The 25,608-nt window shown below is 54.1% G+C and overlaps 1 protein-coding gene across 2 annotated transcripts; it reads left to right on the plus strand.

Moving 5' to 3' along the window:
- The first annotated feature begins 2,764 nt into the window (after window positions 1-2,764).
- KDM8 (lysine demethylase 8) lies at window positions 2,765-25,221 on the plus strand. Of its 2 annotated transcripts, none has more exons than XM_049638463.1 (8): window positions 2,765-2,877; window positions 12,454-12,955; window positions 15,140-15,306; window positions 16,385-16,517; window positions 19,130-19,174; window positions 23,682-23,831; window positions 24,763-24,855; window positions 24,939-25,221. In XM_049638463.1, exons 2-8 carry the CDS (start codon window positions 12,488-12,490, stop codon window positions 25,101-25,103), a joined length of 1,221 nt encoding a protein of 406 aa, XP_049494420.1. In that variant the 5' UTR covers window positions 2,765-2,877; window positions 12,454-12,487; the 3' UTR covers window positions 25,104-25,221. The 2 variants fall into 2 exon arrangements, with proteins under 2 accessions (XP_049494420.1, XP_049494421.1); XM_049638464.1 differs by lacking the exon at window positions 2,765-2,877 and adding an exon at window positions 3,099-3,528.
- The last annotated feature ends 387 nt before the right edge of the window (window positions 25,222-25,608 follow it).

Genomic DNA, 25,608 nt, shown 5'->3' on the forward strand with positions numbered 1-25,608 from the left:
TCTCTCTCTGTCCCAAAAAAAAAAAAAAAAAAATGTAAAAAAAAAAATATAAAAAAAAAAAAAAAAAAAAAAACAAAAAAAAAACCCTCAGTCATGAGGCCCTTCAGATGTGTATCAGGGGCCGTTAAGTCTGGAATATGACTGTTAACATATATCTTTGGGGGGGGGCGGTGGTACAGATAAAGGAGGTTTGCAAAGGAATTAAAAAAAAATTTTTTTTAATGTTTTATTTACTTTTGAGAGAGAGAAAGACAGAGTATGAGTGGGGGAGGGGCAGAGAGCGAGGGAGACACAGAATCCGAAGCAGGCTCCAGGCGCTGAGCTGTCAGCACAGAGCCCGACGTGGGGTTCAAATTCATGAGCTGTGAGATCATGACCTGAACCAAAGTTAGACACTTAATTGACTGAGCCACCCAGGCACCCCGAAATTTTTATGTGTTTAAGGAGACTCACAGGATCCTGGGGCGGGGGGGTGGTCAGGATAATATTAAGCCAAGATTCTCTTTTGCCCGTACCAAAGTGTCATCATCGTCAAGGCAGCTGAGCTCCTAGAGGAAGGTCACTCTGTTTCAAGGACTTGTTAATGGCTGTAGGCAGTAAGGGAATTTAATTTTTCATTTGCCTTGTTTCCCACACCACCATGGCAAGCACTTAAACCCCCTTACATCTTGATGAGGGTGATATTCGGGCTCCAGGAAATAGAATCTATAGGTTTCTCGAGATTAGGCTATGGAAAAGATTGCCTTTTTCTTGCAGTTTACTAAGTTATCCGTAAACTGAAGGAGACTCCTGTCCTGCAGGACTGTGATCTCTATCAGTTAACTACTTGCTTTCTTTCCTTTCCCCTATTCTTGGGCAGGCAGGGGTGTTGGAGGAATACCACACATATCCCACCTGGTGGAGGGGGTGCTGTTAGCCTGTACTTTGCCCCTGGCTTGGCCCACGCTCCCTCATCAATAAGGTTTGCGAGCATCGTCAGGGTTGGGCAAAAAGATTTTTCTTTTATAGGCTGCAGTTAAGAACTAGAAAGTGGGATCAAAGAGTAGCATAACGGGACAGGGGATCAGAGAACATTCTGTCCTCTTCGCAAGAAGGACCGTCTGCTGGCTTAGGCTGGGCGTGGACCAAAGTTCAGGGGCTGGAGGAAGGAGAGAATTTAACGAAATTTGGCTGACAAGCATTTTGCTCTGATTGATTACTGGGGACAAGCAGTTCAGCTAATCACTTACGAGGCAAAGAGTGGGAATTTGGAGGGTCTGTGCCCGGCCTTGTCGCAGGTAAACACGGGCAGCATCCACAAGCCTTCTGGAAGTCACATGGAAAAGGGGTTCCTTGCAGCAAGCTGTTTTCTGGAACACAAAAGGGTGAGGGAAATTCCTTCAACCTTCACTGTTTTCCAGAGACACGGGGCTCAGACAAAATTCAATGCCGTCACCACTCGAGTGGGGGGTGGAAATTATAATAGTTAATCTAGGATTTTAATATTTTTAAATGCTTTGAAAGCTCAAGGTGTGTAGTCAATGCTCAATAAATATCTGTTAATCTCTCTTCCCTGCAAGACCCTTGAGGGCAGGAGGTGAGTTCATTTGGTATGTTTTCCACAATGTTAGCCAACTACCTAGAACCCGCCGATCTGCTGAATTGGCCCTGAGCAACCCTCAGTTTCCTTGTCTATAAGACATTATAATCTCCACCTAACAGGAGTGTTAACATAATTAACATCGAGGAGTTCTCGGGGCCCCAGAGAATACCTGACACATCCCTGGTGACCAGTGACAAGGCTCTTCTCAGTCCTCTTTCTGACTAAGCCTTGACCTTGGGCGCTGTCCTTGGCTTGCTGAGTCCAGTTTTAGCAAGAATCCTGTTGGATTAAGCAGAAATCCCCTACCCTTGGTATCTGACCCGATTTCTTATCCTCTACCCTTGACTATCTTATCACCCTGGCCTGCCGGCAGCAAAAATCCTGGGTGGTCGGTTTAGCAGAATTCCCCTTATCCCTGACGCTTCCTCTTAAAAATTTCCCATCCACTGACCTAGACCCTGCTCCTTGGCTATGAATCTGCACTTGCCTTTGTCATATTTGGAGTCCAGCAGTACCTCTCTCCTCTATCACAGACCCCCACTGCAGCGGCAGGTAGCCTGCCTTACCACCTTTAACGGTTGTCATGAGTAACTTTTTTCTTTGATAGCAGGGAATGATTCCCTTCCCTTTCCTCCTCGGACTCCAGACCCACTATGAGCAGGACTTTCTACCACCTCTGTACAATGCTTCAAAAGGCCTGAATCCCTGGAAGCCACGGGCAGTGTGCTCCAAACCACAACCCGCAGTGATGCCCACACCACTCAGGGTCGGGGCCGCGGCGGCAGGAGTGAGGATTCTGGCTGCCCACTGAAACCCAGGATTTCCTCACTCCTGCGGGCCGTGGATGCAAAATTTAGGGGCTGTGACTTTCCCAAAGTACAAGGATTCGGCCCCTTTATTTCACTGGGCACTGGCTGACCTCCCTGTAAACTAGGAAAACGAATCCTCTTAGTTGTACGGTTTCGATGAAATGGTGGATGCGAAGCTGACTAGCACACTAAGTTATCCTTGCTGAGGAAGTCGCAGGCGTCACCCACGTGGGAATCGAAAATCAGGAAAAGATCCCTCACTTGCGGGTCGCTTCTACCCTACGGCCTTGTAAACACGACGGGGCGGGGCCACGGCATCGATCACTCGGCGCTCGGCTAGGCACTCCGCCCCGATCAGGCGAGCACTGAGTGATCGATACTTCGGCAAGCCTGACTCCTCGGAGGAGAGAGCCAGAGTGTTCCGACCAAACGGAACACGTCGTCGCCAGCCTCTGCGCCACTCCACACGGCCCAAACTCGAGACAGGTGAACTTGAGCAACTCCAGAGGGAGGGAAGCCCTGCCTCCTTAGACGCAGAGGGGAGGACTGCGCAGGCGCTGTGTTAAAGGCGCAGCGGGGCGGGGCGTTGGGGGGGGGGGTTGGCGGTGGAAAGACTGCCTCGCGCGTGCGCCTTGGAAATCCCCAGGCAGTTCTTCAAAGTAGAGAAATTGGGACGGGAATGGGGAGGGGAGGGGGGGGAAAAAAAAAAAAAGAGGCGGCGCATGCGCCCTGAGAACGCAGCGCCAAGTCTGCACGTCGCGGGTAGGAGGTAGGTTCCACGCGTGCGTAGTGTTCGCCTTAAACCAGTAATTTCGCATGCGTGAGGCCAGCGGTGTGCGCCTGCGCGATTCCTGGGGGCGCATTGGCGGAACTCTAGTGCGCCGGCGCGAGTGTTTATTTCCTCGGTGACGGTGCCTACAGGTAGTGGACCAAGGCTGCCTTTGTCATAGGCCTGGAGCTAGGTTGCTGCAAACCAAATGTGGGCCGTGACAAATGAAGCCCCAGGCGGGGAAGGGGTGTGAGCCCTCGGGTGGAGCGTCTGCTTGGGGTACCTGAAGGACAGGGATTTGTAAGTAATAGGAGTTAACTCTGAGCATCGGTGTCGCGTTACGCCCCTCGCGTTAGGATCCAGCAAAGGTAAGTCACCGTGCTCAGCAGGGTTACATATAGCAAGCCCAAGGTCAGGGGGCAGGCAGGTGTTAGGGCCCCACCGACGGCCCGAACCCGAGGCAGCGGGGCCCTTAGAAGACCAAAGTTACCCATGGCGCCGCTAAACAAAGCTTTCTGGAAATATTTCCAAATCTCTCTGGAAAGTTTTATAAAGCTCCCTAGAAAGCTTTTTTTTTTTTTTTTTTGCACAGCTTACGTGGAATAGTGCCACGATAAAATTGAAGAGATTTGAAAACTAAGTGGGCAGCCTGCTCCCAGAAAGCTAGGTAGAGGCTCCTATTTTGGAAGCCACCCACGGGAGGCTTCTCATGACCAGCATACTGCTCTCAGGATGGCCATTTCGGGTCAGCCAGAGACGTTTGTGGGACCCTGGGGGGCTCTTAAATAAAGCCAACCCTCTGCGAATCCTGGTGAGATTCTCCAAGAAGCCGCTTCTCCCAGCCAGTTTAAAGTCTGTTGTGGCAATTGCTTTAGGTTCTTAAAGATAATTTAAGAGAATTCTGGGATGAGTATCCTGGCTTCCCAGGAGGCATTGTTTTGTAACCAGCAGAACCCACTTGGGCTGTTCAGTACGAAAGGCCAGCTTACATAACGTGCTCCATCTGGATGGTGAATTTGCGAAGTCAGGACCTGAGACCACGCATAAAAATGTAGCCTATACGTGGCTCCTTTGTGTTAAATACAACCAACAAGAAACCTTTTATGAAGTTCGTATCAGGTTGATTTATAAAGCGGAGACAAAAGCCACTTGGAGAGGTTAGTTCAGACCACCTTTATCCGACCCCCGTACCTAGAGTATCGTTTCATCAACAAATGAGTATCGTTGTCATCAACAAATAAGCCTTTTGTAAGAGACGGCAAGATACAGTCCACTGAGAGAAGCTATTTTGTGCAACCTGTACCTGACCTTCCCCTGAAAGCTGTCCCATGTCACGAAGCCAGTACACGTGGCACTTTGAAATGCCAGTTGACGAAGTCAGGACACAAGACCACTGGGGCTGTTTCTGTACCTGACGCCTCCACCCTCACCTCCTTCAAAAAAAGACTTCTGTGACCAACAAGAGGTCTCTCCAGACCGGTAACCTGACGAGTTTTAGGGAACTGACTTTAAAGTGACAATATAAGGCCACTCCGGCTTTTTCATAGGGCCTATAATTAGGGTGACCATCGGTCTCAGTTGGCCTGAATACCCCCAGTTTATGACTTGACCAGTCCTAAATATTAGATATTTAAATAATATGAAATAAATGCTGAAATTTACGTACGTATGAAAGAAAACTAACAGCACGCCCAGTAGTCAGCTTGTGAAATCTCTGCTTGCAGAAATGAAAGTTCCAAACAATGTAAGAACAAAGAACTTTGGAGAAAACGATGAGAATAAAAAGTTTTAAAAGAGAAAAATGTATCCTTCACCAAGCCAAAACCCAACCAAACAAAAAAGGCCTATATACAGCATCCTGGTTTGTAGGATATATTCTGTAGTTAACCCACCTGTACCTGACTGCAGAAGGCAGTTTATACAACCTCTGCTTATGCCTTTTTATGTGGAATTCTGGGGGGCCAATTAGAAGATGAGTCTACGGTGCCACTCTGAAAGACTCACACAGTTTATTCTTGACTCCTTCCTCTGGAAGGCTGTGTTTTTTTGTTTTGTTTTGTTTTGTTTTGTTTTGTTTTGTTTTGTTTTGTTTTAGAAAGAGAGAACCCATGAGTGGAGGAGAGGGACAGAGGGAGAGAGAGAGAGAAAATCCCAAGCAGGCTCTATGTTCAGTGTAGAGCCCGACATGGGGCTGGATCCTGTGACGCTGGGATCATGACCTGAGCTGAAATCAAAAGTTGGCCATTCGGTGAACTGACCCACTCCGGCATCCCAGGAAGGCTGTATCGTATAACCTTTTATAAAAGGCAGTTCAGTGGGGAACTCTGGGAAGCCAGTCAATAAAGCCAGGCCAAGGCCGCAAGACTACTCTGACTGACACCTTCCTCTGGAAGACTGTTTTACTATTATCAAGAAGCCTTTTTTGTCAGACCAGTACATGGGGGGTGCTGGAAGTTTGATTTGTAAAGCCAGGACTTGAGGCCATTTGGAAAGGAGTTTCGTGTGGCCTGTACCTGCCTTCAGTGGAGGGCCGTATCAGATGGCCTGTTGTGAGGGCTGCTGACAGCCCACGTGGGGCCACCTTCTCTGGACCATAGTTTCATACGGTCATCAAGAAGGGGTTTGACCCAGCCAGTGAAAGCCGTTTTCTGTAAGGCCATTTCACGTGGGAACAGGAGCTAACCGAGAGGGTTGATGGGTAGAACCTAACACTTTCCTGGTGCTCTAAAGAAACCACGGGAGATTGGTTGGTTTGTAAAACTAACACAAAGTGTGGGTTTCATCGGGCCCTCAGACAAGGTCCAGTATGTAAAGAAACCTGTTTATGAAACAGTTCACGGCTCTACTCTGGAAGACTGTTTCCTGTAGTAGGATGTAGCTCCTCCCCCAAAGGCTGTTTGATTCGGCAACTATTTAAAAGGCTAACTAATGAAAGGGTCCGAGAAGCCAGTAGAATCAGGCTGTAGGATTATTCAGAGAAATAATGACCAGTATGCCACGTCACCGTGGAAAGTTGCTTCCACCCGCGAACACAAGGCCTTCTGAGAGACTAGTGGTTTTTTTATTTTTTTAACACTTTTAAGTAATCTCTACAGCCAGCGTGGGGCTCAGACTCACAATCCCAAGATCAAGAGCTGTGTGCTCCACCAACTGAGCCAGCCAGGCGCCCCAGGGAGGCTAGTGTTACAAGATCAGCCATGAGGCCCTTTGGGAGGCCATTCAAGTGGCTATGACAGAGCCAGTCTGAAAAGTCATTTTGAAAACAAACTCGGAGCTATCCCGGAGCGTCCACCTCTGGAAGACTCTGTCATATGGTGTCAACATAAGTATCTCTGAAGACCGTTTGATAAAGCCATTCACCGAGGAGCTCTGGATTCGAAATTAATTACTAAGGTTGTATTATGTGGCCAAGAGGAGACCTGTTTTGTACAGCCAACCTGAGGCCCTCTCTCAGAAGGCTGTTTGACATGGCCATTTACATGAGTCCCTCTCCAAGGCCACTTTGCAAAGTAACACATAGGCTGCCTGAGGAGGCAGGTTTGTGGAGACCAAACAAGATGGCCTTGGGAGACCATGTTGCAAAGCAGTGCAGGGAGGCCACCTTGGGAAGCCGGTCGGCAAAGCAGCACACGAGGCCACCTGTAGAGGCTCACTTTGAAGGGCCTTTGTGAGCTCTCTGAGGGGGTGTTTTGTAAGGTCACCCCGAGAGGCCAGTTTACAAAGTCCGTAATCTGCATCCCAGGGAACTGGTTTATAGCCCATTTAAAATCCTCTGGAAAGCCGTTTTTTAAGGCCACTAAGAGACCGATTTACAAAGCGGGTACATAAGGACCCCTTCCGAAGCCATTTTTCTAGTCAGGCAAATAAGTGGTCTTCTGGGAGGTTTATTGCCGACCTTTGCGAGAAGCCAGGATATGAGGTCTCTGAGGTCTTCTGGCGCCCCGAGACTTCTCGAGGCTGCTTTATAAGACACGTGAGTCGCTCTTGAGGGGATGAGCCATGAAGCCACCCAGGGAGGCCAGTTGACGGGCACACATGTGGTTTTGTGTGTGGGTAGCGGGTAAGGCCACATTGGAAGTTTGGGCTATGAAGCTCTCCCAAGAAAGCTGTCAATGAGACCAACACAAGACATTTATGAATCTTCTGGGAGGCTAGAGATAGAAATCGTCCTGGTAGGCGAGGGCCGTGCCACTCGAGGCTCTCGGTGCCATCATTCACTGGGCCGGCTGGAAGGCCTTGTGCACTGGGGACCGAGCTAGGATACAAAGATCCAAAAGCTGATGTAATCCTCACCCCTGAAGCTGAAAAGTGTTCTGGGTAGACGCTGCCAGTTACTGTGTAGTTTTGGACAAGTTGCTTACTCTCCCAGATCTTAACTTCATTCGTCTCTGTAAAACCTCACATCACGAGATTGTAAGTGATTACGTTGTAAGATTATAACGTACAGAAACCACGGAGCATCGACAGGGCACATAAGAAAGTCACTTCATTTTTCCCCTGGACTTTAGTTTCTTCATCAGCAAAAGAAGGTAGGGGTGTAGGGAAAATGATCATATACGTCCCTAGCCGCTTGACAGTGTTGTGAGAGACAAATAAGATTAGAGGGAGGGGAAGGGTGGGAGAACCGTGATATGGGCAGTGGTACGTTATTGCTGTTGCTTTAGGCTCAGGAAGAGGTTCTTCAAAAATAATGACACACAAGGAAGATCATCCGTTTTGCTTCTACGAAGTGATGGGATTTTCTCATCTGTTGAGTGGGAATAATCATTCCTTCATTACAGGGTTTTGTTGAGGGTTAAACAGCCCAGATTCCCAACTTCATCCTGTGCTGGCCGGAGATGTTGTGGCTCGGTTCCTTCACCCACAGGATCACGGAAGTCTGGGGGCCAGACTGCCTGAGTTTTAAATCTCTCGTGTCCCCTCTTCCTAGCCCAATGCGTGGGGCAAGTCACTTAACCACTTTAGCTTCCTTATCTGTGAAATGGGGACGATGATACTTTCTTTGAGTTTCCGTGAGAATTAAAAAGTGCTTAGGGCATCCTTGGCTTAGAGTAAACACTTTGTATATTTTCGGCTTCATCGGACTGTGAAGTTTAAAGAGGTAACGATGTGTTACTGTCAGTGTTGTGGGTGGTGTTAGTCACGAGTTGGCGAGAAATGAGTTAAAATGGGGCCCGGAGGTAGGGATGGGGCTGTCCAGCCTACCTGCAGGGACCACACCTCTAGCCTTCCTGTGTCTTCCCTTCCCTGTCTACTGCTGACTTCTTCATGCACGTTGGTGCTAAAAGAAACTGCTTTCTTCTCCCGTTCTTTTGTGTCCCAGGGTGTCAGGGAAATGTGAATAGGGGTGTTTATTAGTTATCTAGTGCTGTATGACAGTTTAGGCTTAGTTGCCTAAAGCCACACATATTTATTATCTTAGATTCTTTGGGTCAAGAGTCTGTGGTGTGACTTAGTGGGGTCCTCTGTGTCAGGATCTCACGAGGCTCGAGGTATGGTGTCCATCAGGACGAAGTTCTTGTCCAGAGGTTCAACTGGACAAGGATCTAAACCCCTGTGGTTGTTGGAACAATTCAGTTCTTGGAGGCTGTTGGACGGAGGGCCTCAGTTCCTAGCTTGCTGTTGGCTCGAAGCCGCCATCATCTGTTCGCCGTGCGGACCTCTCCCAACTGGCCACGTGCTCATCAGTGCACACGAGCCAGGAAGGCAGTAGGGAGAGTCGGCTGGCAGTGGAAGTTAAACCTCATGTAACCCGATCAAGGGGCATCCCATCCATCACCTTTGCCATCTTAGGAAAAAAAAAAAAAAAAAGCCACATGTATCAAACTTACACACTTGTTGGCTAGAAGCAAGTCATAACGGTTTTCTGTTGCTGCTGTAACAAATTACTGCAAACTTGGTGGCTTAAAACAGTACAAATTCATTATCTTACATTTTCGTAAGATTAGACCTTCAACGTGGCTGACGGCTAAAATCAAAGTCTTGGCAGGGCAGCATTCCTTTCTGGAAGCTCCAGGGGAGAATCCATTTCCTGGCCTTTTCCTGCTTCTAGAGGCCACCCACATTCCTTGGTTTGTGACCCCCTCGTCAAAGCCAGCAAAACTGCATCTCTCTGGCCCTTCTGTTATCACCTCTCCCTCTGACTCTGACTTTAGCCAGGAAAGATTATTTCAAGGACTCCTCTATAAAGTTGGACCCACCCACACAATGCAGGATAATCTTTCCATCTCAGGGTCCTTATTCTTAATGGCATCTGCAAAGGCCATTCGAATTACAGGTCCTGCCCATGCTCCAGAGGAAGGAGTCAGATAAGGGTGTTAGTCACAGGAGGCAGGGATCACTGGGGAACGGTGGCTTTCTTCCCTTTATAGGAAGTGAGACATCTGATAAGGCTTTATCAGTCTTCCTCCTTGCCCTTCACCATCCCCCAGGGGTGGGAGATATCAGTGACTCCTGTGGGTCAAGTAGGGTCCCTGACCAAAGAAGCCAACCCTGGCTGACAGAAGGAAGATGTTTTGGAGAGCCACTGGGGCCACAGAAGGAATGGAAAGCTGGAGAATTGCCCTTTGAAAAGAGTAAGAACGAAAGGGGCTCCATAACCCAGAAATCCGGGACGATAACTGTGAGCCCCTAGACCAGGCTGGCCCAGAAATGGCCGGTAGGAGACCGTGAAGCACCAGCCACCTCCAGTCTGCTCAAAGTTCACATTCAAGGGAGGCAGCTTAGAACCAGTCGCCTGGCTTTGCGCACACACCCACGGCCCGGCAACATCCCACCTGACCGACCTCAGCGGGGGAGATGAAACTCCTCAGAAGGAAACGGAGGAGTGTTGTTAAGAAAGAGGAAAGGATTCTGAGCCACAAAACTGAATACTCTGCCCTCTCTGTTTCTTCAGCAATAGAAGTTTCTGTGTCAGGGCAGCTACCCGCTGTGACACGCATCATCAGCAGTTTAGCGGCTAGACACAATGCAAGTTCTTTTTGGCTCATGAGGCATTCCAGCATGGGTGTATGTGCCCAGTCCTGTGGCCGCTGTGGCTGTGTCATCCTCTAGGGCCTCAGAGTCCTTCACTTGCAGCCAGCGGGTAGGGAGAGCGTGGAGAATCCTGTAGGAGGTGTATGCGGGCCTGGCCCGGGAGTGGCTGCATCACTTGCATTCACATGAGCTGGCAGTCGTGGCCACGTCGCATGGCAGGGATGACCTGGAAATGTAATCTGTGTGCCCAGGAAGAGGGTGAAAAGGATTTTGGTGAGCTTAAAGCAAGGGTTTGTTTTCGTAAAGTTTTATTGGAACGCGGCCATGCCCATTTGTTCACATCCTGCGAAAGGCTGCTTTCACGCTACAGTGGCCGAGTAGTGACAGCAGTGACCATGTGGCCTGCCAGGCCTAAAACGTGTAACATCTGGCCCTTTACAGAAAAAGTCTGCTGACCCCTACCTAGCAGAGCAGTCTCTGCAAAAAGCATGATGGTCCCTATTTCTTGACATCATGAGATAGGCAGCGGATGGAACAGCTGTTAGTATACCCAGAGTGCAGTGGCACAGGTGACCAATCAGAGGTGAGCAATTACAAACCTGTGAGAACCTGTTCACCTGTTAGTGCTTACGCATGAGGACCGGCCTGCCGTCCGTATAGAAGAGCACCAACTATGATGTTTTTCCTTTGTGTGTAGGTTTTCTGTACTCCCAGGGTTCTTCCCGAGAAGTTAAGACCCCATTCCTCCAATAGCCTTAGTTGAGTGCCCACCGGGAGCCGGACTTTAGGGAAATGGAGAGAAATGAGGCACGTTCTTGCCCCGGAGAAGCTTGCCAGCTAGTCCTGGAGAGACAGACATGTGAGCCATCAGAGTGTTGGCAGGCTTCCCAGAGGGGATCATTTAAGGTGGGCCTCGAAGGTTGGATAGGAGTTTGCCAGAGAGGAGGGATGTTGGAGGCATTCCAGTTAAGGACAACATACGTTCCTGTCTGAATACACATTTATCCCATGTGCCCACGGTGAGACTGGTATCGTACCAGGCCCTGAATGTAGGGGTGACCCCAGACAGACGGGGGCCCTGCCCTCACAAGAGTTTACGCTTGGCAGAGAAGACCGTTGTAGTCATTCACGTGAGACGTGTGTCACAAAGGACACATGTGGAAAGCCGTGGGAACCTGTAAGGGAGATGTCTGCATGGTCTCTCTCTTTATAGAAAGTGACTTTATGTATATTTTATTTTTATTATTTTTATCGCTTTCTGATTTTTAAAAATCTTTTAATATTTTATTTTCATCATGGTCCCCATCTCCTATTTCCCCCAACCCTCCACACCCTTCCCCTCTGGTAACCATCAGTTTGTTCTATTTGAGAGTCTGTTTCTTGGTTTGTCTCCCTCTGTGTCTCATTTTTCCTTTGCTCATTTGCTTTGTTTCTTAAATTCCACATGAGTGAAATCCTATGGTGTTTGTCTTTCTCTGACTGATTTCGCTTAGCATAATACTCTCTAGTTCCATCCATGTTGTTGCAAATGGCAAGATTTCAATTTCTACGGCTGAGTAACATTCATTAAATATGTATATACCGCATCTTCCGTGTCCATTCATCAGTCGATGGACACCTGGAATCTTTCCTTAATTTGGCTATTGTAGATAATGTTGCTATAAACATAGGGGTGCATGCATCCCTTTGAACTAGTGTTTTTTTGTATTTTGGGGTAAATACCCAGTAGTGCAATTACGGGATCATAGGGTAGTTCTGCTTTTAACTTTTTGAGGAACCTCCATACTGTTTTCCAGAGCACGAGTTTGCATTCCCACCAACAGTTCGCAAGGCTTCCTGTTTCTCCACACCCTCACCAGCATCAGTTGTTTCTTGTGTTTTTGATTTAGCCATTCTGACAGGTGGGAGGCGGAATCTCTTTATGGTTTTGATTGGCATTTCCTAATGATGACTGACATTGAACATCTCTTCACGTGCCTTTGGCCATCTGGATGTCTTCTTTGGAGAAATGTCTGTTGATGTCTCCTGCCCATCTCTTAACCGGGTTTATTTGCTTTTTGAGTGTTGAGCTGCATCGGTTCTTTATATATTTTAGATACTAAGCCTTTATCGGATATGCAATTTGCAAATATCGTCTCCCATTCCTTAGATTGCCTATTAGTATATACATTAAAAATCTCAGTGGGTGACGTTTTCGCTACTGGATGTCATCACAGCTCTAGCTCCCCCTCCCCAGTTTGATTTTATGAAAATCTACAAATGTATGTGTTTGGGCACGCGACACGCTGTTCTGCTCTAACTGTTCTTTCTTCCCGCAGCACCGTCGTCACGACCCGGCCTGCAGAGGGCCCCATGGCGGGAGCCGGCACCCTCCGGGAGGCACTGAGGGCGCTCCTGCCCCCCACTAAAGAGGAGCTGACGCTGCAGCTCGGGGAGACGGTGGAGCGCAGCGTGGTGCGGCTGCTGCGGGAAGCGGTCGAGCTGTTCTGCGGCGGCCGTGGGGGCGAGTGTCTGCAGGCCAGCGAGGCCATCCTGGACTACTCCTGGGAGAAACTCAACACGGGGCCGTGGCGCGACGTGCACAGAGACTGGCGCCGCGTGTACGCCTTCGGCTGCCTCCTGAAGGCCGTGTGTCTGTGCGAGGAGCCCGGGGACGCCGGCGCCGTGGCCGCAGCCCTGAGAGTCTGCGACATGGGCCTGCTGATGGGGGCGGCCATCCTCGGGGACATCCTCACTAAAGTCGCGGCCGTCCTGCAGGCGCACCTCCCCTCAGGAAAGAGGCCCGCCCCGGGCCCGGCCCAAGAGCAGCCCCACGAGAAGGTATCTGGGTGGGATTGCCGCCTGCCACACCTCAGGTGCCCCGACGGTCCTGTTTTTCTAGAAGGAAGGAGTCCGCTCTTCCTGGGGGGGGGGGCCCGGAGGCAGAAAAATAGCGCCCCCGGGGAGGGGGGGGGGGGGCCGGTGGGGGGGGTTTCCCCCCCCCCCCCCCCCCCCCCCCCCCCGTCTGCATAAGCAGTGCCCTTTCAGGAGAGACGGAGGTGGACACGCTGTGGCTCGAGAGAGCAGCAGCCCGGAGGGACGCATGGGCCCACGCCTTCCAGCTTGCTCTTGGTCAGCCCCTGAAAGCGTCACCCCTTTCCTGGCTGCCTTGCTCTCCGCGCCACCGCGTTTGGGCCACGTGCTACATCCAGCCATCTCCCGTTCCTGTGACTGCTGGGTGCCGCCCCCAGGGTCCCGGCATGTGGCCTTCCCAGTGTTTAGCGCATGAGGACTACCCTGCAGGGCGGAGGCCAGGCTTTGGGTCCCAGCGCTGACAGGCAGACCTCACTTACCATACCTCTAGGCGTGTGGGAAAATGCTCGGCCACACCTGTGGTTAAAAAAAAGGCAAGAACAGCGAGGTAACGATGTCTGGCCGTGAAATTGACAAGGAGGGTTTATGTAATACCGGTGCCACGAAGGATGCCAGGGGGCCAAGGGCAGGGTGCGTGGGTTGACCTTTCAGAGGGCAGGGCAGACATGCAGACCACGGGGGGGGGCAGATGCCAGTGTCCTTTGACCCGGGAGTTTCACTGTTCACTGCCCTTTCCCACGCCAAGTCTGTCCCAAAGGAACACAGAGGTGGCCCCGTGCCCAGGGTGGGGCTCACGGTGCGGGTGGTGGTGGGCAGTGCGTGTAGCCGGGGGGGGGGGGGGGGGGGGGGTGAGAGCTCAGGTCTGGAATCGGCCTGCCGGGCCACGTTCCCACCAGCTGCCCACCGCCTGTGAGTCGGGCAGGTGTTTTGACTCTTCTCTGCCCCCTGCGTTCCCATGCCTGTAAGGGGGAGGGGTTTGCTCGGCAGCTTTATGGCACCAGCGGTGGCCTAGATGTGCCAGGCGCCGAGGGCATGATACGTACGTAAGGGCCTGTTCTCCTGGAGTCTGGGTTACAGAGAGGCTGTTACGGAATGCGTTCTCCGTGCGGGGGGAAAGGGGGGGAGGCAGCTCCGCTCACGGTGCTCAGCGAGGTGCCGCTGACGAGGGCGTGAGAGGAAATGAGAGCAGAGGGTGTAACAAGGATGGTGAGCACGAGGCCGCGTGCACGGCCTGCGGGTGAGACTGGTAGTCGTCACTGAAGCGGGGTCAGAGCTGGCGCACACACGTGCAGTGGGGTGGGGCGGGGGGGGGGGGGAGGGGGGACGCCGGGGGGGGGGGGGGGGGGGGCAGAGCTGATGCACATGCTTGCAGTGGTGTGGGGCAGAGGGAGCAGACGCTCCTGCCAGTGATCCTGGGCACTTCACGTGTGACACCTAGTCTCCCGGTCATGTAACAGAGAAGGAACCTGAAGCCCCAAGACAGTAACTTGCTCAGGTCACTCAGTTGGGAGGTGGTTGGGAAATTCCGGCACAGTCCCTCAGAAGACATCGCGGGGACCGAGTGGCAACGTGGAAACGTGGCTCATCCGTCCTGCATATTCCTGCCGGTGGGTCAACGGTCCTCTCCTCACGAGTGACAGGATGGGAGAGGAACGCATAGTAATGACAGAGTACTTTAACATCAGACGGCATTTGGGGTCGTAACGTCTCCTCTGCGGAGTTTCTGTGAAAGCCTCACCTTCCTTTTACAATCAAATAGATGCTTTATCTGCTCTTTCTTTTTTAATGTTTATTTATTTTTGAGAGAGACAGAGCGTGCAAGCAGGAGAGGGGCAGAGAGAGAGGGAGGAAAAATCCCGAGTGGAGCCTTACACGGGGCTTGAACTGACAAAACCGTGAGATCATGACCGGAGCCAAAACCAAGAGTCGGACGCTTAACCAACCGAGCCACCCAGGAGCCCTGAACAGACGCTTTAAGTGATCTAGTAGGAAAGGGCCAGGAGCAGCAGCAGTGACAGTGACGGTAGATGTTAGCTGTTCCCATTCGTGACAGCAGAGCTAGCCTGCCGGGGACGGACGCACGTTCCCGGCGGATGGCCCCGAATGTTAACTTCGCTGCACGTGCGGCTGTTTTGTTTTGCTTTTAAACAGAAAGCGAGGCACGACCATGTTCGGATTCCAGACGTGAGGTCTGAGAGAACGGTGCCCCGGCTCCGCTGCCCGTCCCTCCAGCACTTCCGGAAGCATTTTCTGGTTCCAGGGAGGCCTGTGATCCTGGAAGGCGTGGCCGACCAGTGGCCGTGCATGAAGAAGTGGAGGTGGGTGGCTGTGAGGCCCGGGAGCCTCCTCTGCCCATTGCAGAACCTGGCTTCCACCTCTCTTCCTCCCCGGGAAATGCAGCCTCGCACACGCTTCCCGACCGGTCCTGTGTGGGCTGCTGAGGTTAAACAAGATGGCGCTGCCCCAAGTTCACGCCAGAGGTCGTAAGATCCGTGGCGTCCTCGGCTCACTTGCGCAAAGCAGGTGTTTGAGCGAGTGCTCACGTGGCGGTGCCGCGTTAAGTCTGTTCGTGCCATTTGCAGGATCTGAGCAATCCCGTGGGCCTTCTCGGGGGCCTTGCGGCTTCAGAGCAGAAGCAAGAGCCCAAGACACGTCCCCTTCTTTCTTGGCGGGGCTCTTGGGCTCGTTCCCTCCTCACATCTGCATCTGGTCTCCCACCCCGGATTCATGGTTGTAAGAGCGGCTCAGGCTGCTGGACAGTGGCCGTAATGCCTATGGGAAGGAGCAGGGGTCTGTGAGGACAGGTGGCCGGGTCACCTGTGTCTGGGGGTCCGTGGAGGGGGCGGTTCCCGCCGAGGCTGTGGGAAGAGCCCTGCTGCAGGGGTGTTTTACCGGATTGAGCACGTGCCAGGTTTGCTCCCTCTCTGTCCGCCCTGGTTCCTGTGGGACAGGTACTGTCATCGCCCCCGTTTACAAATGGGGGCCAAGGGCTTAGAGAGGTTAAGTAACGTGCCAGACGTCCTTGGCGTTCAGGACGCAGGCCTGTCTGCGCCCCCGCTGCACTCTCTGCCATTGGCTCCAAGGAGGTTTCCCAGCTTAGAGACGAGGTGAGCAGAGAGAGAACTGGGAGTTCCTGGCCAGCAGGGAGATAGAACCGCCCAGCAAGAGCTTTGGCAGGCCAGCCTCACTGGATCTCTCTGCAAAGCTCCGTGGTGCCAGTGGGCACGTAACCCCACGTGTCTGCACCCGAGCGCCCTCGCCAGTGTGGTGGGGGTGACAGCCTCTCCCCCAGAGGTTCCGTGAAGACAGAAGGAGACCCGTGTGAAGCACACTTAGCGGAGCGCCCGGCGAGGCTCAGCGCGCAGGTGATGGTGACCATACGCGTCTGTCTCCCAGCTTGGAGTACATCCAGGATGTCGCTGGCTGCCGGACTGTCCCGGTGGAGGTTGGTTCCAGGTACACTGACGAGGAGTGGTCCCAGACGCTCATGACGGTCAACGAGTTCATCAGCAAGTACATCAGGGATGAGGTATGTCCCCACGCCTCCTTTCCCGTGGGGCTCACAGCAGGGAGGACGCGTGACATTCGGGCACTGCAGGGCAGCCTTTTGGAGGCATCCGTCTCTCAGAGCCTGTGGTCAGAAGGCGGGTGGGCCAGAGCGAGGGGGGCAGGCTGCCGGGCGGGCACAACATGACTCATTTCAAGTCTTTTATTTTATTTAATTTTGGGCGGTACGATTTGGTGGTTTTTTAGTGTATTTGTAAGGTTTTGTAGCCATCACCAGTGTCTCATTCCAGAACATTCTCATCACTCCCAAAGAAACCCGGTAGCCATGAACAGTCATTTCCCCTTCGGCCCTCCCACCCCGTCCTCAGATGGCCACTAGCCTGCTTCCTGTTTCTGTGGGTCTCCCAATTCTGGACATTTCATAGAAATGGAATCGTATCAAACGTGGGCGTCTGTGGCACTTCCCCTCGGCAGAGTGCCGTCTGGGTTCGTCCACGCGTGGCCCGCCGTCAGTCCCTCATCCCTGGCTGTGCCCAGTACCCTTCCATTGCATGGAGACCCCACGTTGCGTTCCGGCATCGGCTGACAGCCGTTCGGGTTACACACACTTTGGCTGGCGTGGAAAACGCTGCCGTGAGCGCTCACGTACAAGTGTTCGTCTCTCCCGGGTGTGTACCAGAGGTGGGACCGCTGGGTTCTGTGGTGACTCCATGTTTAACCGTTCTTGAGGAACTGTCAGGCTGTTCTCAGAAGCAGTGGTGCCGTTTTACCGTCTCAGATAAGGGCAGTGGTGGCTTCCCCTTCCCACACCCAAGGCAGCCCCGGGCCCGGGCCCTGTGAGTTCTGATCTGGTTTCGTCGTGGGTCCGCTGCAGCCACAGGGCCCAGGTGGTGACCGTGCTGGCTGACGGTCTCTCCCGTTGTACACTGTTCTACATCGTAACTGTGAGCTCCCGAGGGCCCCCCAGATCTCCCCCCACCCTGCACCGTCACCCTTCCTGCCCCATAGCTTCTCTTCCCAAGTGTCCGGCCTCCTCTGCCGGCACCTGGTGCGGTTCTCCGGGGCGCGGCCTCGACCCGCTGCGTTCACAGACCTCTTCCATGCCCGCGTCCCCCGCCTTCGACGCCCACCCCCACTGCATCCCTTGTCGCCCAGAGGCCTGGAGAAGGGAACCGGGCACGAGATCACGCGATGCTGCTCTGCCCCTGTGCTCGCAGGAGTGAACCCCCTTTCCGGTCCCCTTTTCCGGGAAGAAGCCCCGAGCCCAGAGCGGAGCGCAGAACCGGAGGTGCGGTTTGCCAGGGGGCAGGCAGGTGCGCTTCGGGTTGAGGCAGGAGAGGGTTAACTCCAGCACCGTCTTGCCGGCTCTGTGGCCCAGGCTGGTTGCCGAACCTCTCGATCCTCAGTGCCCTGACTTTGGGATTCGTTGGAGGTTGCTGATGCCTACTTCGCAGGGTCGTTTGTGAGAGTTAAACGCGGCAAGCTGTAAGCGCGGCACGGTCAGTGCCCGGTTAACCGAAGTTAGTGTCTCTGGGCCACAGTATCCATGGCAGGAGAGACCACATCACATCCGGCCGTGCCCACCTCGTAGCCCTGGTCTGGCATGTTGTAGCTTCCATAGTTGTAAGGAAGACAAGGGAATGAGGGAGAGGGTTGGAAGCACAGAGGTTCTCCAGGGATTCTAGAGAGGAGCCTTCGTGTCCTTCAACACAGTTTGAGCCCCAGAGCCCGTTAGACCCAGGCTGACTTCCGCCCTGGCTATGGAGGGGGGTGGGGGGAGCAGCCTCTCGCAAGCTGTGCCCCCACTGGCCCTTCCAGAGCCCTAGACAGGAAGCCCTTCCTCCCAGGAAGCCCCTGAGCCTTGTGGAGCCCAGTGTGGAAAGCACAGATCTTTTCATCCATCTGCTGGCGGAAATTCTCACAAGATGATCATCCCCAGGGCAGGCCAGTGTGTAGGAAACGGGCACTGACAGTTTTGCCAGGAAGACAACCTGGGATTCACTTTTGGGAAAATAACCTGGCAGAAGCAACTGGAATTTAGAATGCTCATGCCCCTTGACTCGGTTGTTCTGCTTTTGGGAGAACATAAACATAAGGAAGGCCCAGAATGTTAGACTGTTTGTGGAAATGCCGGGAAAACACCCTGAATGTCCACCAGCAGGGGATGGTTGACTTCATAATGATCTGTCCCGTCTATGAAACATGGACCCGTCAAAAGAATGAGGCACGTATGTCTGTGCTCACCTGAAGAGATATTCGTGATGTTATCATTAAATGAAAAATTTTCCAAAGTAATACATATAGTGTAGTTCCATTTTTATTTATGAAAAGGCCTCCTATATATGCAGCCTCTTCATTTTCAGGGAGGAAGCTGAGTCCTGGAGCAGCCCCTACAGAGGCAGCCCCGGATCGGAGTCTCCCCCAGGCCCAGCCCGGCCCCAGAGGGAGAGCGTCCCATTCGCCCCAGGTCACGGAGGGGACCAAGCAGGATAGAGCCGAGGGTCCTTGCCAGGTGGCTGTCTGGGGCCGGGTGCACCCTGGTGCCGAGAGGCCACTAACGGCAGCACCTGGAGGGTGTCCCTTACGACTAACCAGGCTTTCTGTGTCACTTCTGGTTTTTCTCTTGCGGCTCAGCCGAGGGACGTCGGGTACCTGGCTCAGCACCAGCTCTTTGACCAGGTAAGTCTGACGCCCTCTCCTCTTGTCTTTTCCACTCTCCCTCTGTCCCACCTCCCTTCCTGAGCTCTGAGCCCAAAAGGCAGGAAAGGGCCTGACAGCCTCATCACCCACCCCACTGGTGAGCAAGGAGAGCCTTGTGTGGCACCTGTGTCCTCCAGCAGCGGGCGGGGAGCAGACAAAGCTGCCAGGTGGCCAGTGAGAGCCTGGGCCTGCCGACCCCGGGGCCCCAAGACCCCGGAAGGGGGAGGAGGTGGCCCCAGCGGGTGGAGCCGGAAGTCTGAGCTGGTGTGGTCACACCCGAGGAATGGGTCTTGGGGAGCCAAGTGCGGGTGGCAGGCTCTGACCCGACCCACAAAGAGCGGGTCGCTGCCTTCCTTGGTGAGGGTTCTCTGGGCGGTCCCAGCACCGTCCTTACCCAGTGTCAGCGCTCTGCTCACGAGGCCGTCGCCCCGAGCTGGGCCCGTGTGTGCCCAGCGGGCCCGGGTTCGGCTCCTGTGGGTCCCCAGTGCTGGTTGGCCAGATCGAAGACCCTCAGGACAGACTGGCCGAAGACGGAGAATGGAGGGGGTCTCGGGCCGGCGGAGAGGAAGAGCAGGGCCCGGCCAGGCTGGAGGCAGGACATTCCAGTGAGAGGCGCTCCTGCACCGAGACTCGGGCCGTACCCTGGAGCGGGCCCCAAGTGCCGGCAGCGGCCGCCTGCCTCGGAGGGTTCATTCAGAAGAGCAGAGCAAGAAGGTAGTGAGGGAGGCTGGGTCCCAGCCGCGAGAGCCTTGAAGGCCGGACCAAGAACCCGGACCTATCTGCAAGGCAGCGGGGGCCCCTGGGAGGTTTCTGAGCAGGAGGGGTCCCAGTGAGAGGAGGTATTCCGGGGAGATCTGTCGGGAGAGCCAGGGCAGTCGTGAGGGAGAGTGCCCGGGGGTAGAGGTCCTGCACCAGCTCCTTCTCTCCTTCACCAGTCGGCCCTAAGAAGGGGGCATCACAGGCTGGCCCCACCAGCCTCCCAGGAGCTGGCAGAAACGCTCTCAGCCCCCACCTGGCGGTGTGCCCCCCACACGCCTGTCACCCAGCGCCCTGGGTGCAGGGCTCGCTCACGAAGCCACCGTGGGAACTTGGGGGCCCGCCGGCTGGGGGGAAGCGCGAAAGGATGTGCCCTGACACGGAGGGACCTTAGCTCTGGTGGGAACAGGAAGAAAGGGCCCAGAAGATTGACAGCGATTCATGGGTGGTAAGACCGTGAGTAGTTTTCCCTTGTTTTCTCCACAGTTTGCAAAGTGTCTATAATGAGGATGTATAGCCATCATCGTGAGAAAAAATAGACTTTATTTTTAAATGTGGGCACAATAAGGGAACAAAGAGAAGTGGAATCCGATGGTGTTCCATACTTTCAAAACTGCCTAGTGAGGCTGGAACCATCTGAAGGCTCATCCTGGGGAGATGATTGAACAGTTTGGGCAGGTGTCAGACAGGTGCCAACGGCCGGGGGCTAGACGCAGGTGGCTGGGCAGGGTTGAGGGAAAAGGCGCAGTCGAGGAGAACTCGAATTGAGACCCCGGCGACTGGTGAGCTTCGGTGGGGCTCGGGCACCACTGTGCCGCTGGGCTGGGGCTGCTCTCACTGCCTGTCCTGCCGGGGGACCCGGGCCCTGTGGGGGCTGTGCCAGCCACCAGGAGCCTGTGCGCCGGAAATGAAAGAGGCCGGAGCAGGTGGGGGCTAGGTGGGCTCCCGAATTAGGACTTGTAGACCCTGCCTCCTGTCCTCTGTTGCTTAATGAAGGAAAGGGGAGTCCAACCGTACGGTCCCCAGAGACCTGACCTCAGTCACACCTTCCAGGGGGACCTGAGAAGCCACAGGTAAACTTGGCTCCTTGTCCTGGAGCAGCCATTTTCCATTTTACTGGAACAAGAGGAAGCAGTTTTAGAAGTAGAAGGTGGGGGTGCCAGTGGTTCAGTCTGTTGAGCCTCTGACTCTTTCGTTGTTTAATTCTTTTTTAACATTTATTTTTGAGAGACAGACTGAGAGTGGGAGAGGGGCAGAGAGAGAGGGAGACACGGAATCCGAAGCGGGCTCCAGGCTCCGAGCTGTCGGCACCGAGCCCGACGCAGGGCTCGAATTGACAAACCGCGAGATCATGACCTGAGTCAAGCCTCCGACTCTTGATTTCAACTCACATTGTGATCCCAGGGTCATGGGATCAAGCCCCGAGTTGTGCTCCACACCGAGCATAGAATCTGCTTGAGATTCTCTCTCTCTCTCTCTCTCTCTCTCTCTCTCTCTCTCTCTCTCTCCCCCTCACCCTATCCTCCCCACCCACATACTCTCAAATAAAAAAAAAATAGTTAAAAAAAAAAAAAAGTAGAAGGCAGAGTGTCCGATTGCTTTTAACACAAACCTTGAGGATATTTTGCCTTTTGGAGGGCCACCCGGCTCTTTATCTCGGGTCCCCAGAGATGTGTTTTTACCCCTGCCGTCCAGAGTGCTGCCTGGCGGGTCCCTGCACTGCTTTCTGGGGCCTTCTCTGCCTTCACGGAGCTCAGTGGCTCCCACCCAAAACCTCTTGCCCAAAAACCTCTTCCTTTTCTCCCAGGGGCCCCATGTTGTAGATTTTGGCCACCATGCCAGGCCTCCCTTTATCAGGTCACATCCTGGGAGCCTTCCTTTCTCTTGGGGGGTCTCTGAGTCCAGTGGCTCTGATTACACCATTCAGTCAACCAGTCATATTTCAGAAATCCTGATCATGTCGTCAGGGACCAGTCAGCTTGTCAGCATTCCGCAGGCCCAGGGCCTGGCATGATCCCAGTGGGAAGCGGCTGTGTGGTGTGACGGCCTGGTGGCCGAGGAGCAGGAGGTTCCCAGAGGCCTTGGGGATCTCCTCCCATCTCCCCCACCCCTCTGGCCGACAGGACAGGGGGCCTCAGAACAGTGGACACAGCAGCCTGTCTGTATTTCTTCCTAGGCTGCTGCGGGGAGAGCATTCCAGCCGTTCCGAAGGACGGATGGCTTCTTAGCAGCCCGAACTTGGAGGGGCTGCTACTGAAAGAACGGCCGAAAGCCGGCCCGCAGCTGCCCCTTTGACCCGGGAGGCGTTACTCGGGAAATAGCCGAAGAAAGTAGCAGAGGGGTCCCCCTTGTCCCCCTTTAGGGACCAGACTTGAGTTTCTGTCGAATTGCCCAAAGCCTCGGAGCCGTTTGCCCCCGCGGGAGGTGATCTTCGAGGTGATCTTCCCGACCTCAGCCTCCGTGAGGCCCCCGGCCCGTCCGCACAAAGGAGCACTGCTCAAGCTCACTGCCGGCTGGGTCGGAGCCTAAACACCCTGAAGACCGGCCCGTCCCCAGTCACTGTCGCAATGATTTTATCTTGACCTCACCAGCAGCCCTGCACAGGGCCCCGTTTCCCCACACCCTTACCACCACTGGGCCGCATCCCTGGCCCAGTCTGCTCGTTTGATTAGTGGGAAACCGTGGCATCAGTGACGTTTCATTCAGATTTCTTCCCTAACGGGAGTGAACTCTTCCTTATGTCTAATTCGTTTCTGTGTGATATCTGGGTTTTGCCCTTTGATTATTTGTGGAGTCACGTATTGGGGTCCTTGTTATTTTTCCTTTTTATTTTGTATGAGCTCTCTACACTAACCCTCATTCACCACACTTCAAAAGTTTCCCACGTCAGCGGCCTTCATGTCAATTAACGTATTTAAAATGTATGTCTTGTGATTGCTTTATCATTAATCAATTTTGGAAAATCTTCCTCTGCGGAGATGTGATAAATCCTCAACCCCATTTTCTTTTTTGTTTTTCTTTAACTTAATTTTCAAAAAGAGTGCATTCTTTAGAAAATTACAAGTTGGTTGGCTTGTTTATGTACTTATTATTTTAATGTTTTTATTATTTTTTGAGAGAGCGTGCATGCACGTGTGAGGGGCGGAGAGAGAGGGAGACAGAATCTGAAGCGGGCTCCAGCCTCCGCACTGTTAAGCGCAGAGCCCCGATGGAAGGTTCAACTCGTGAACCAGGAGATCATGACCTGAGCCAAAGTCGGATGCTTAACCGACTGAGCCATGAGATACCCCTATTTTTTTTTATGTTTGTTTATTTTGAGAGAGAGAGAGAATCCCAAGCAGGCTCCACGCTATCAGCACAGAGCCTGATACGGGGCTCGAACCCACGAACCCGTGAGATCGTGACCTGAGCCAGAATCAAGGGTCGGACGCTCAAACCGACTGAGCCACCCAGGCGCCCCAAGCTGGGTTAAGTGCAGAGCAGTGCTCTCAGGCTTTTCAAACAGAAAACGAAGATGCCTATGACAGGAACAAATCTGAAAATGAAATGGTAACTCTTCCCTAATTAAGCTATTAATTTTTTTAGTTGGTTTCTAAGTCCCCGTCCCGTGAAACGTGGACACAGGCGTGTTAGCGCCGAACCAGGCAGTGTGCGTTTGGCCCGTCGACTCCTGGGCCCGTGTGTCCCCGGGCCTGGACTGGGCCTCCCACGTCTGCTCTGACACCCACAGATCCCGGAGCTGAAGCGGGACATCAGCATCCCCGACTACTGTTGCCTGGGCGACGGGGACGAAGAAGAGATCACCATTAACGCCTGGTTTGGTCCCCAAGGAACCGTCTCTCCCCTCCATCAGGACCCTCAGCAGAACTTCCTGGTCCAGGTTAGAGTCGCTCCAGAGCATTGGCTTTCTGCCTCCTCCCGGCCCCGCCCCGCACGGGCTGGCCACGTTATGGGTGGCTAAACGCCCAGAGAGGGATGTGGCAAAAATGAACCAGAGAGATGGCACCAGGCCCCCCGTGGGACCCTCCCTCCGGATGGGGCTGTCTCCACATGCGGTTCCCTGACCAGGAAGGACCCTCTGGGGTCCTGGCCGCGTCACCTGGGCAGAGCAGGGCTGGGCGTCATCTCGGGAGGGATCGAGTGCCTTCCCCCTGCCTGCCCTCCGACAGAACCAGGGTGGTCTCCCTGCGAGCACCTCTGTCCACGAGAGGCTTCCCGGCCACTGGATGGTGTGTCCGGAGACCCAGACAGAGGAGCATGTGTGTTTCTTGCCAAAGGAGAGGCATCTGTTGTGGAACCGCCTGATTTTTTCTAGGCGGGTAGGTTTAACAAATGAGAACATTCTCCCAGCCCAGAGGCTCTGCCCGGAGATGCTAGAGAGGCTGGGATCCGGGGCCCAGAAGCCGGGCTGCTTGGCATCCACGCCAGCCCTGTCACCTGTCAGCTGGGCGAACCTGGCCCACTTGGCTTGCCTCTCTGTGCCTCAGTTTCCCTACCTGTGAAAAGGGGTGACGCTGAACCGCCGTGGAGGGTTGTGGGGAATTCAACGAGAGAACACACCTGGAGCAGCCGGAGGGTGGCTGCCACGGGCCGGTGCTTAGTTATCGTCGGCTACGGTCACGGAGTTACTGATTCGTGATCTGTTTGGAGGCTCAACGTATGCCTGGCCTGGAGCGTGCGTGGGAGGGCTGGGGCAGTCTGGGCGCAGGGAACGGCGCGCGGAAAGGCGTGGAGAGGTTCGGGAGGCTGGGGGGTTCAGGGACCTGTGGTCAGTGGGGACGGCAGCCGACTGACGAGGCACTGTCTCGCAGGTGACGGGGAGGAAGTACGTCCGGCTGTATTCGCCGCAGGAGTCAGAGGCTTTATATCCACACGACACGCATCTTCTTCACAACACGAGCCAGGTGGGTACGCAGGGACCCCGGTGACACTGCAGCTTCCCCCCTCCCCGCCGTGTCTCTGGAGACCTGGCAAGTGTTTTCTTCAGGTTGACGTGGAGAACCCCGACTTGGAGAAGTTCCCCAAGTTTGCCGAGGCCCCGTTCCTGTCCTGCATCCTGTCTCCCGGAGAGATCCTGTTCATCCCGGTTAAATACTGGCATTACGTGCGGGCTCTGGACTTGAGCTTCTCCGTCAGCTTCTGGTGGTCGTAGCCAGGGCGGAAGGGTCTGAGATGCCAACGGCAGTCACGGATTCACGCGTTCCCTGCCCCACGCCCGGCCTGGGGCTGGGTCCCGGCATCTAGAGAGAAGCCAGACCCGCCTGTGCCAAAGCCCTAGGGCCCGGCAAGGGATGCGCGGCAGAGGCCGGCGGGCGGGACCCCAGGACGCTCTGCATGGAGACCGTGGGCCTCCTAAAGCCGGATGCGGTTGGGACGCGGGCAGGCAGTGTGGGCAGAGGTACAGGGTGGCTCTGAGGTCGGCTGCCTGGATTCAAACCCAGCCCCGTGGCTTAACCGCGGCGTCAGATTTGGGGCGGAAACCTCGTGGGTGGGTCTCCATCTGGGAAACGGCAGCCCGAGCCCCAGCACAGAGAATTCCAGGGACGGTGCTGGCGCAGGGCCCCTGCGGGTCCGTGAACGCTCGCGGCTAATAATCATTAGGATTGCCACCTACTTGTTCGTCGTGACTGTGCCACGGCCCGCGGACTGGAGAGGCG

The sequence above is a fragment of the Panthera uncia genome, chromosome E3 (assembly GCF_023721935.1).
Source record: "Panthera uncia isolate 11264 chromosome E3, Puncia_PCG_1.0, whole genome shotgun sequence".
NCBI lineage: Eukaryota > Metazoa > Chordata > Mammalia > Carnivora > Felidae > Panthera > Panthera uncia.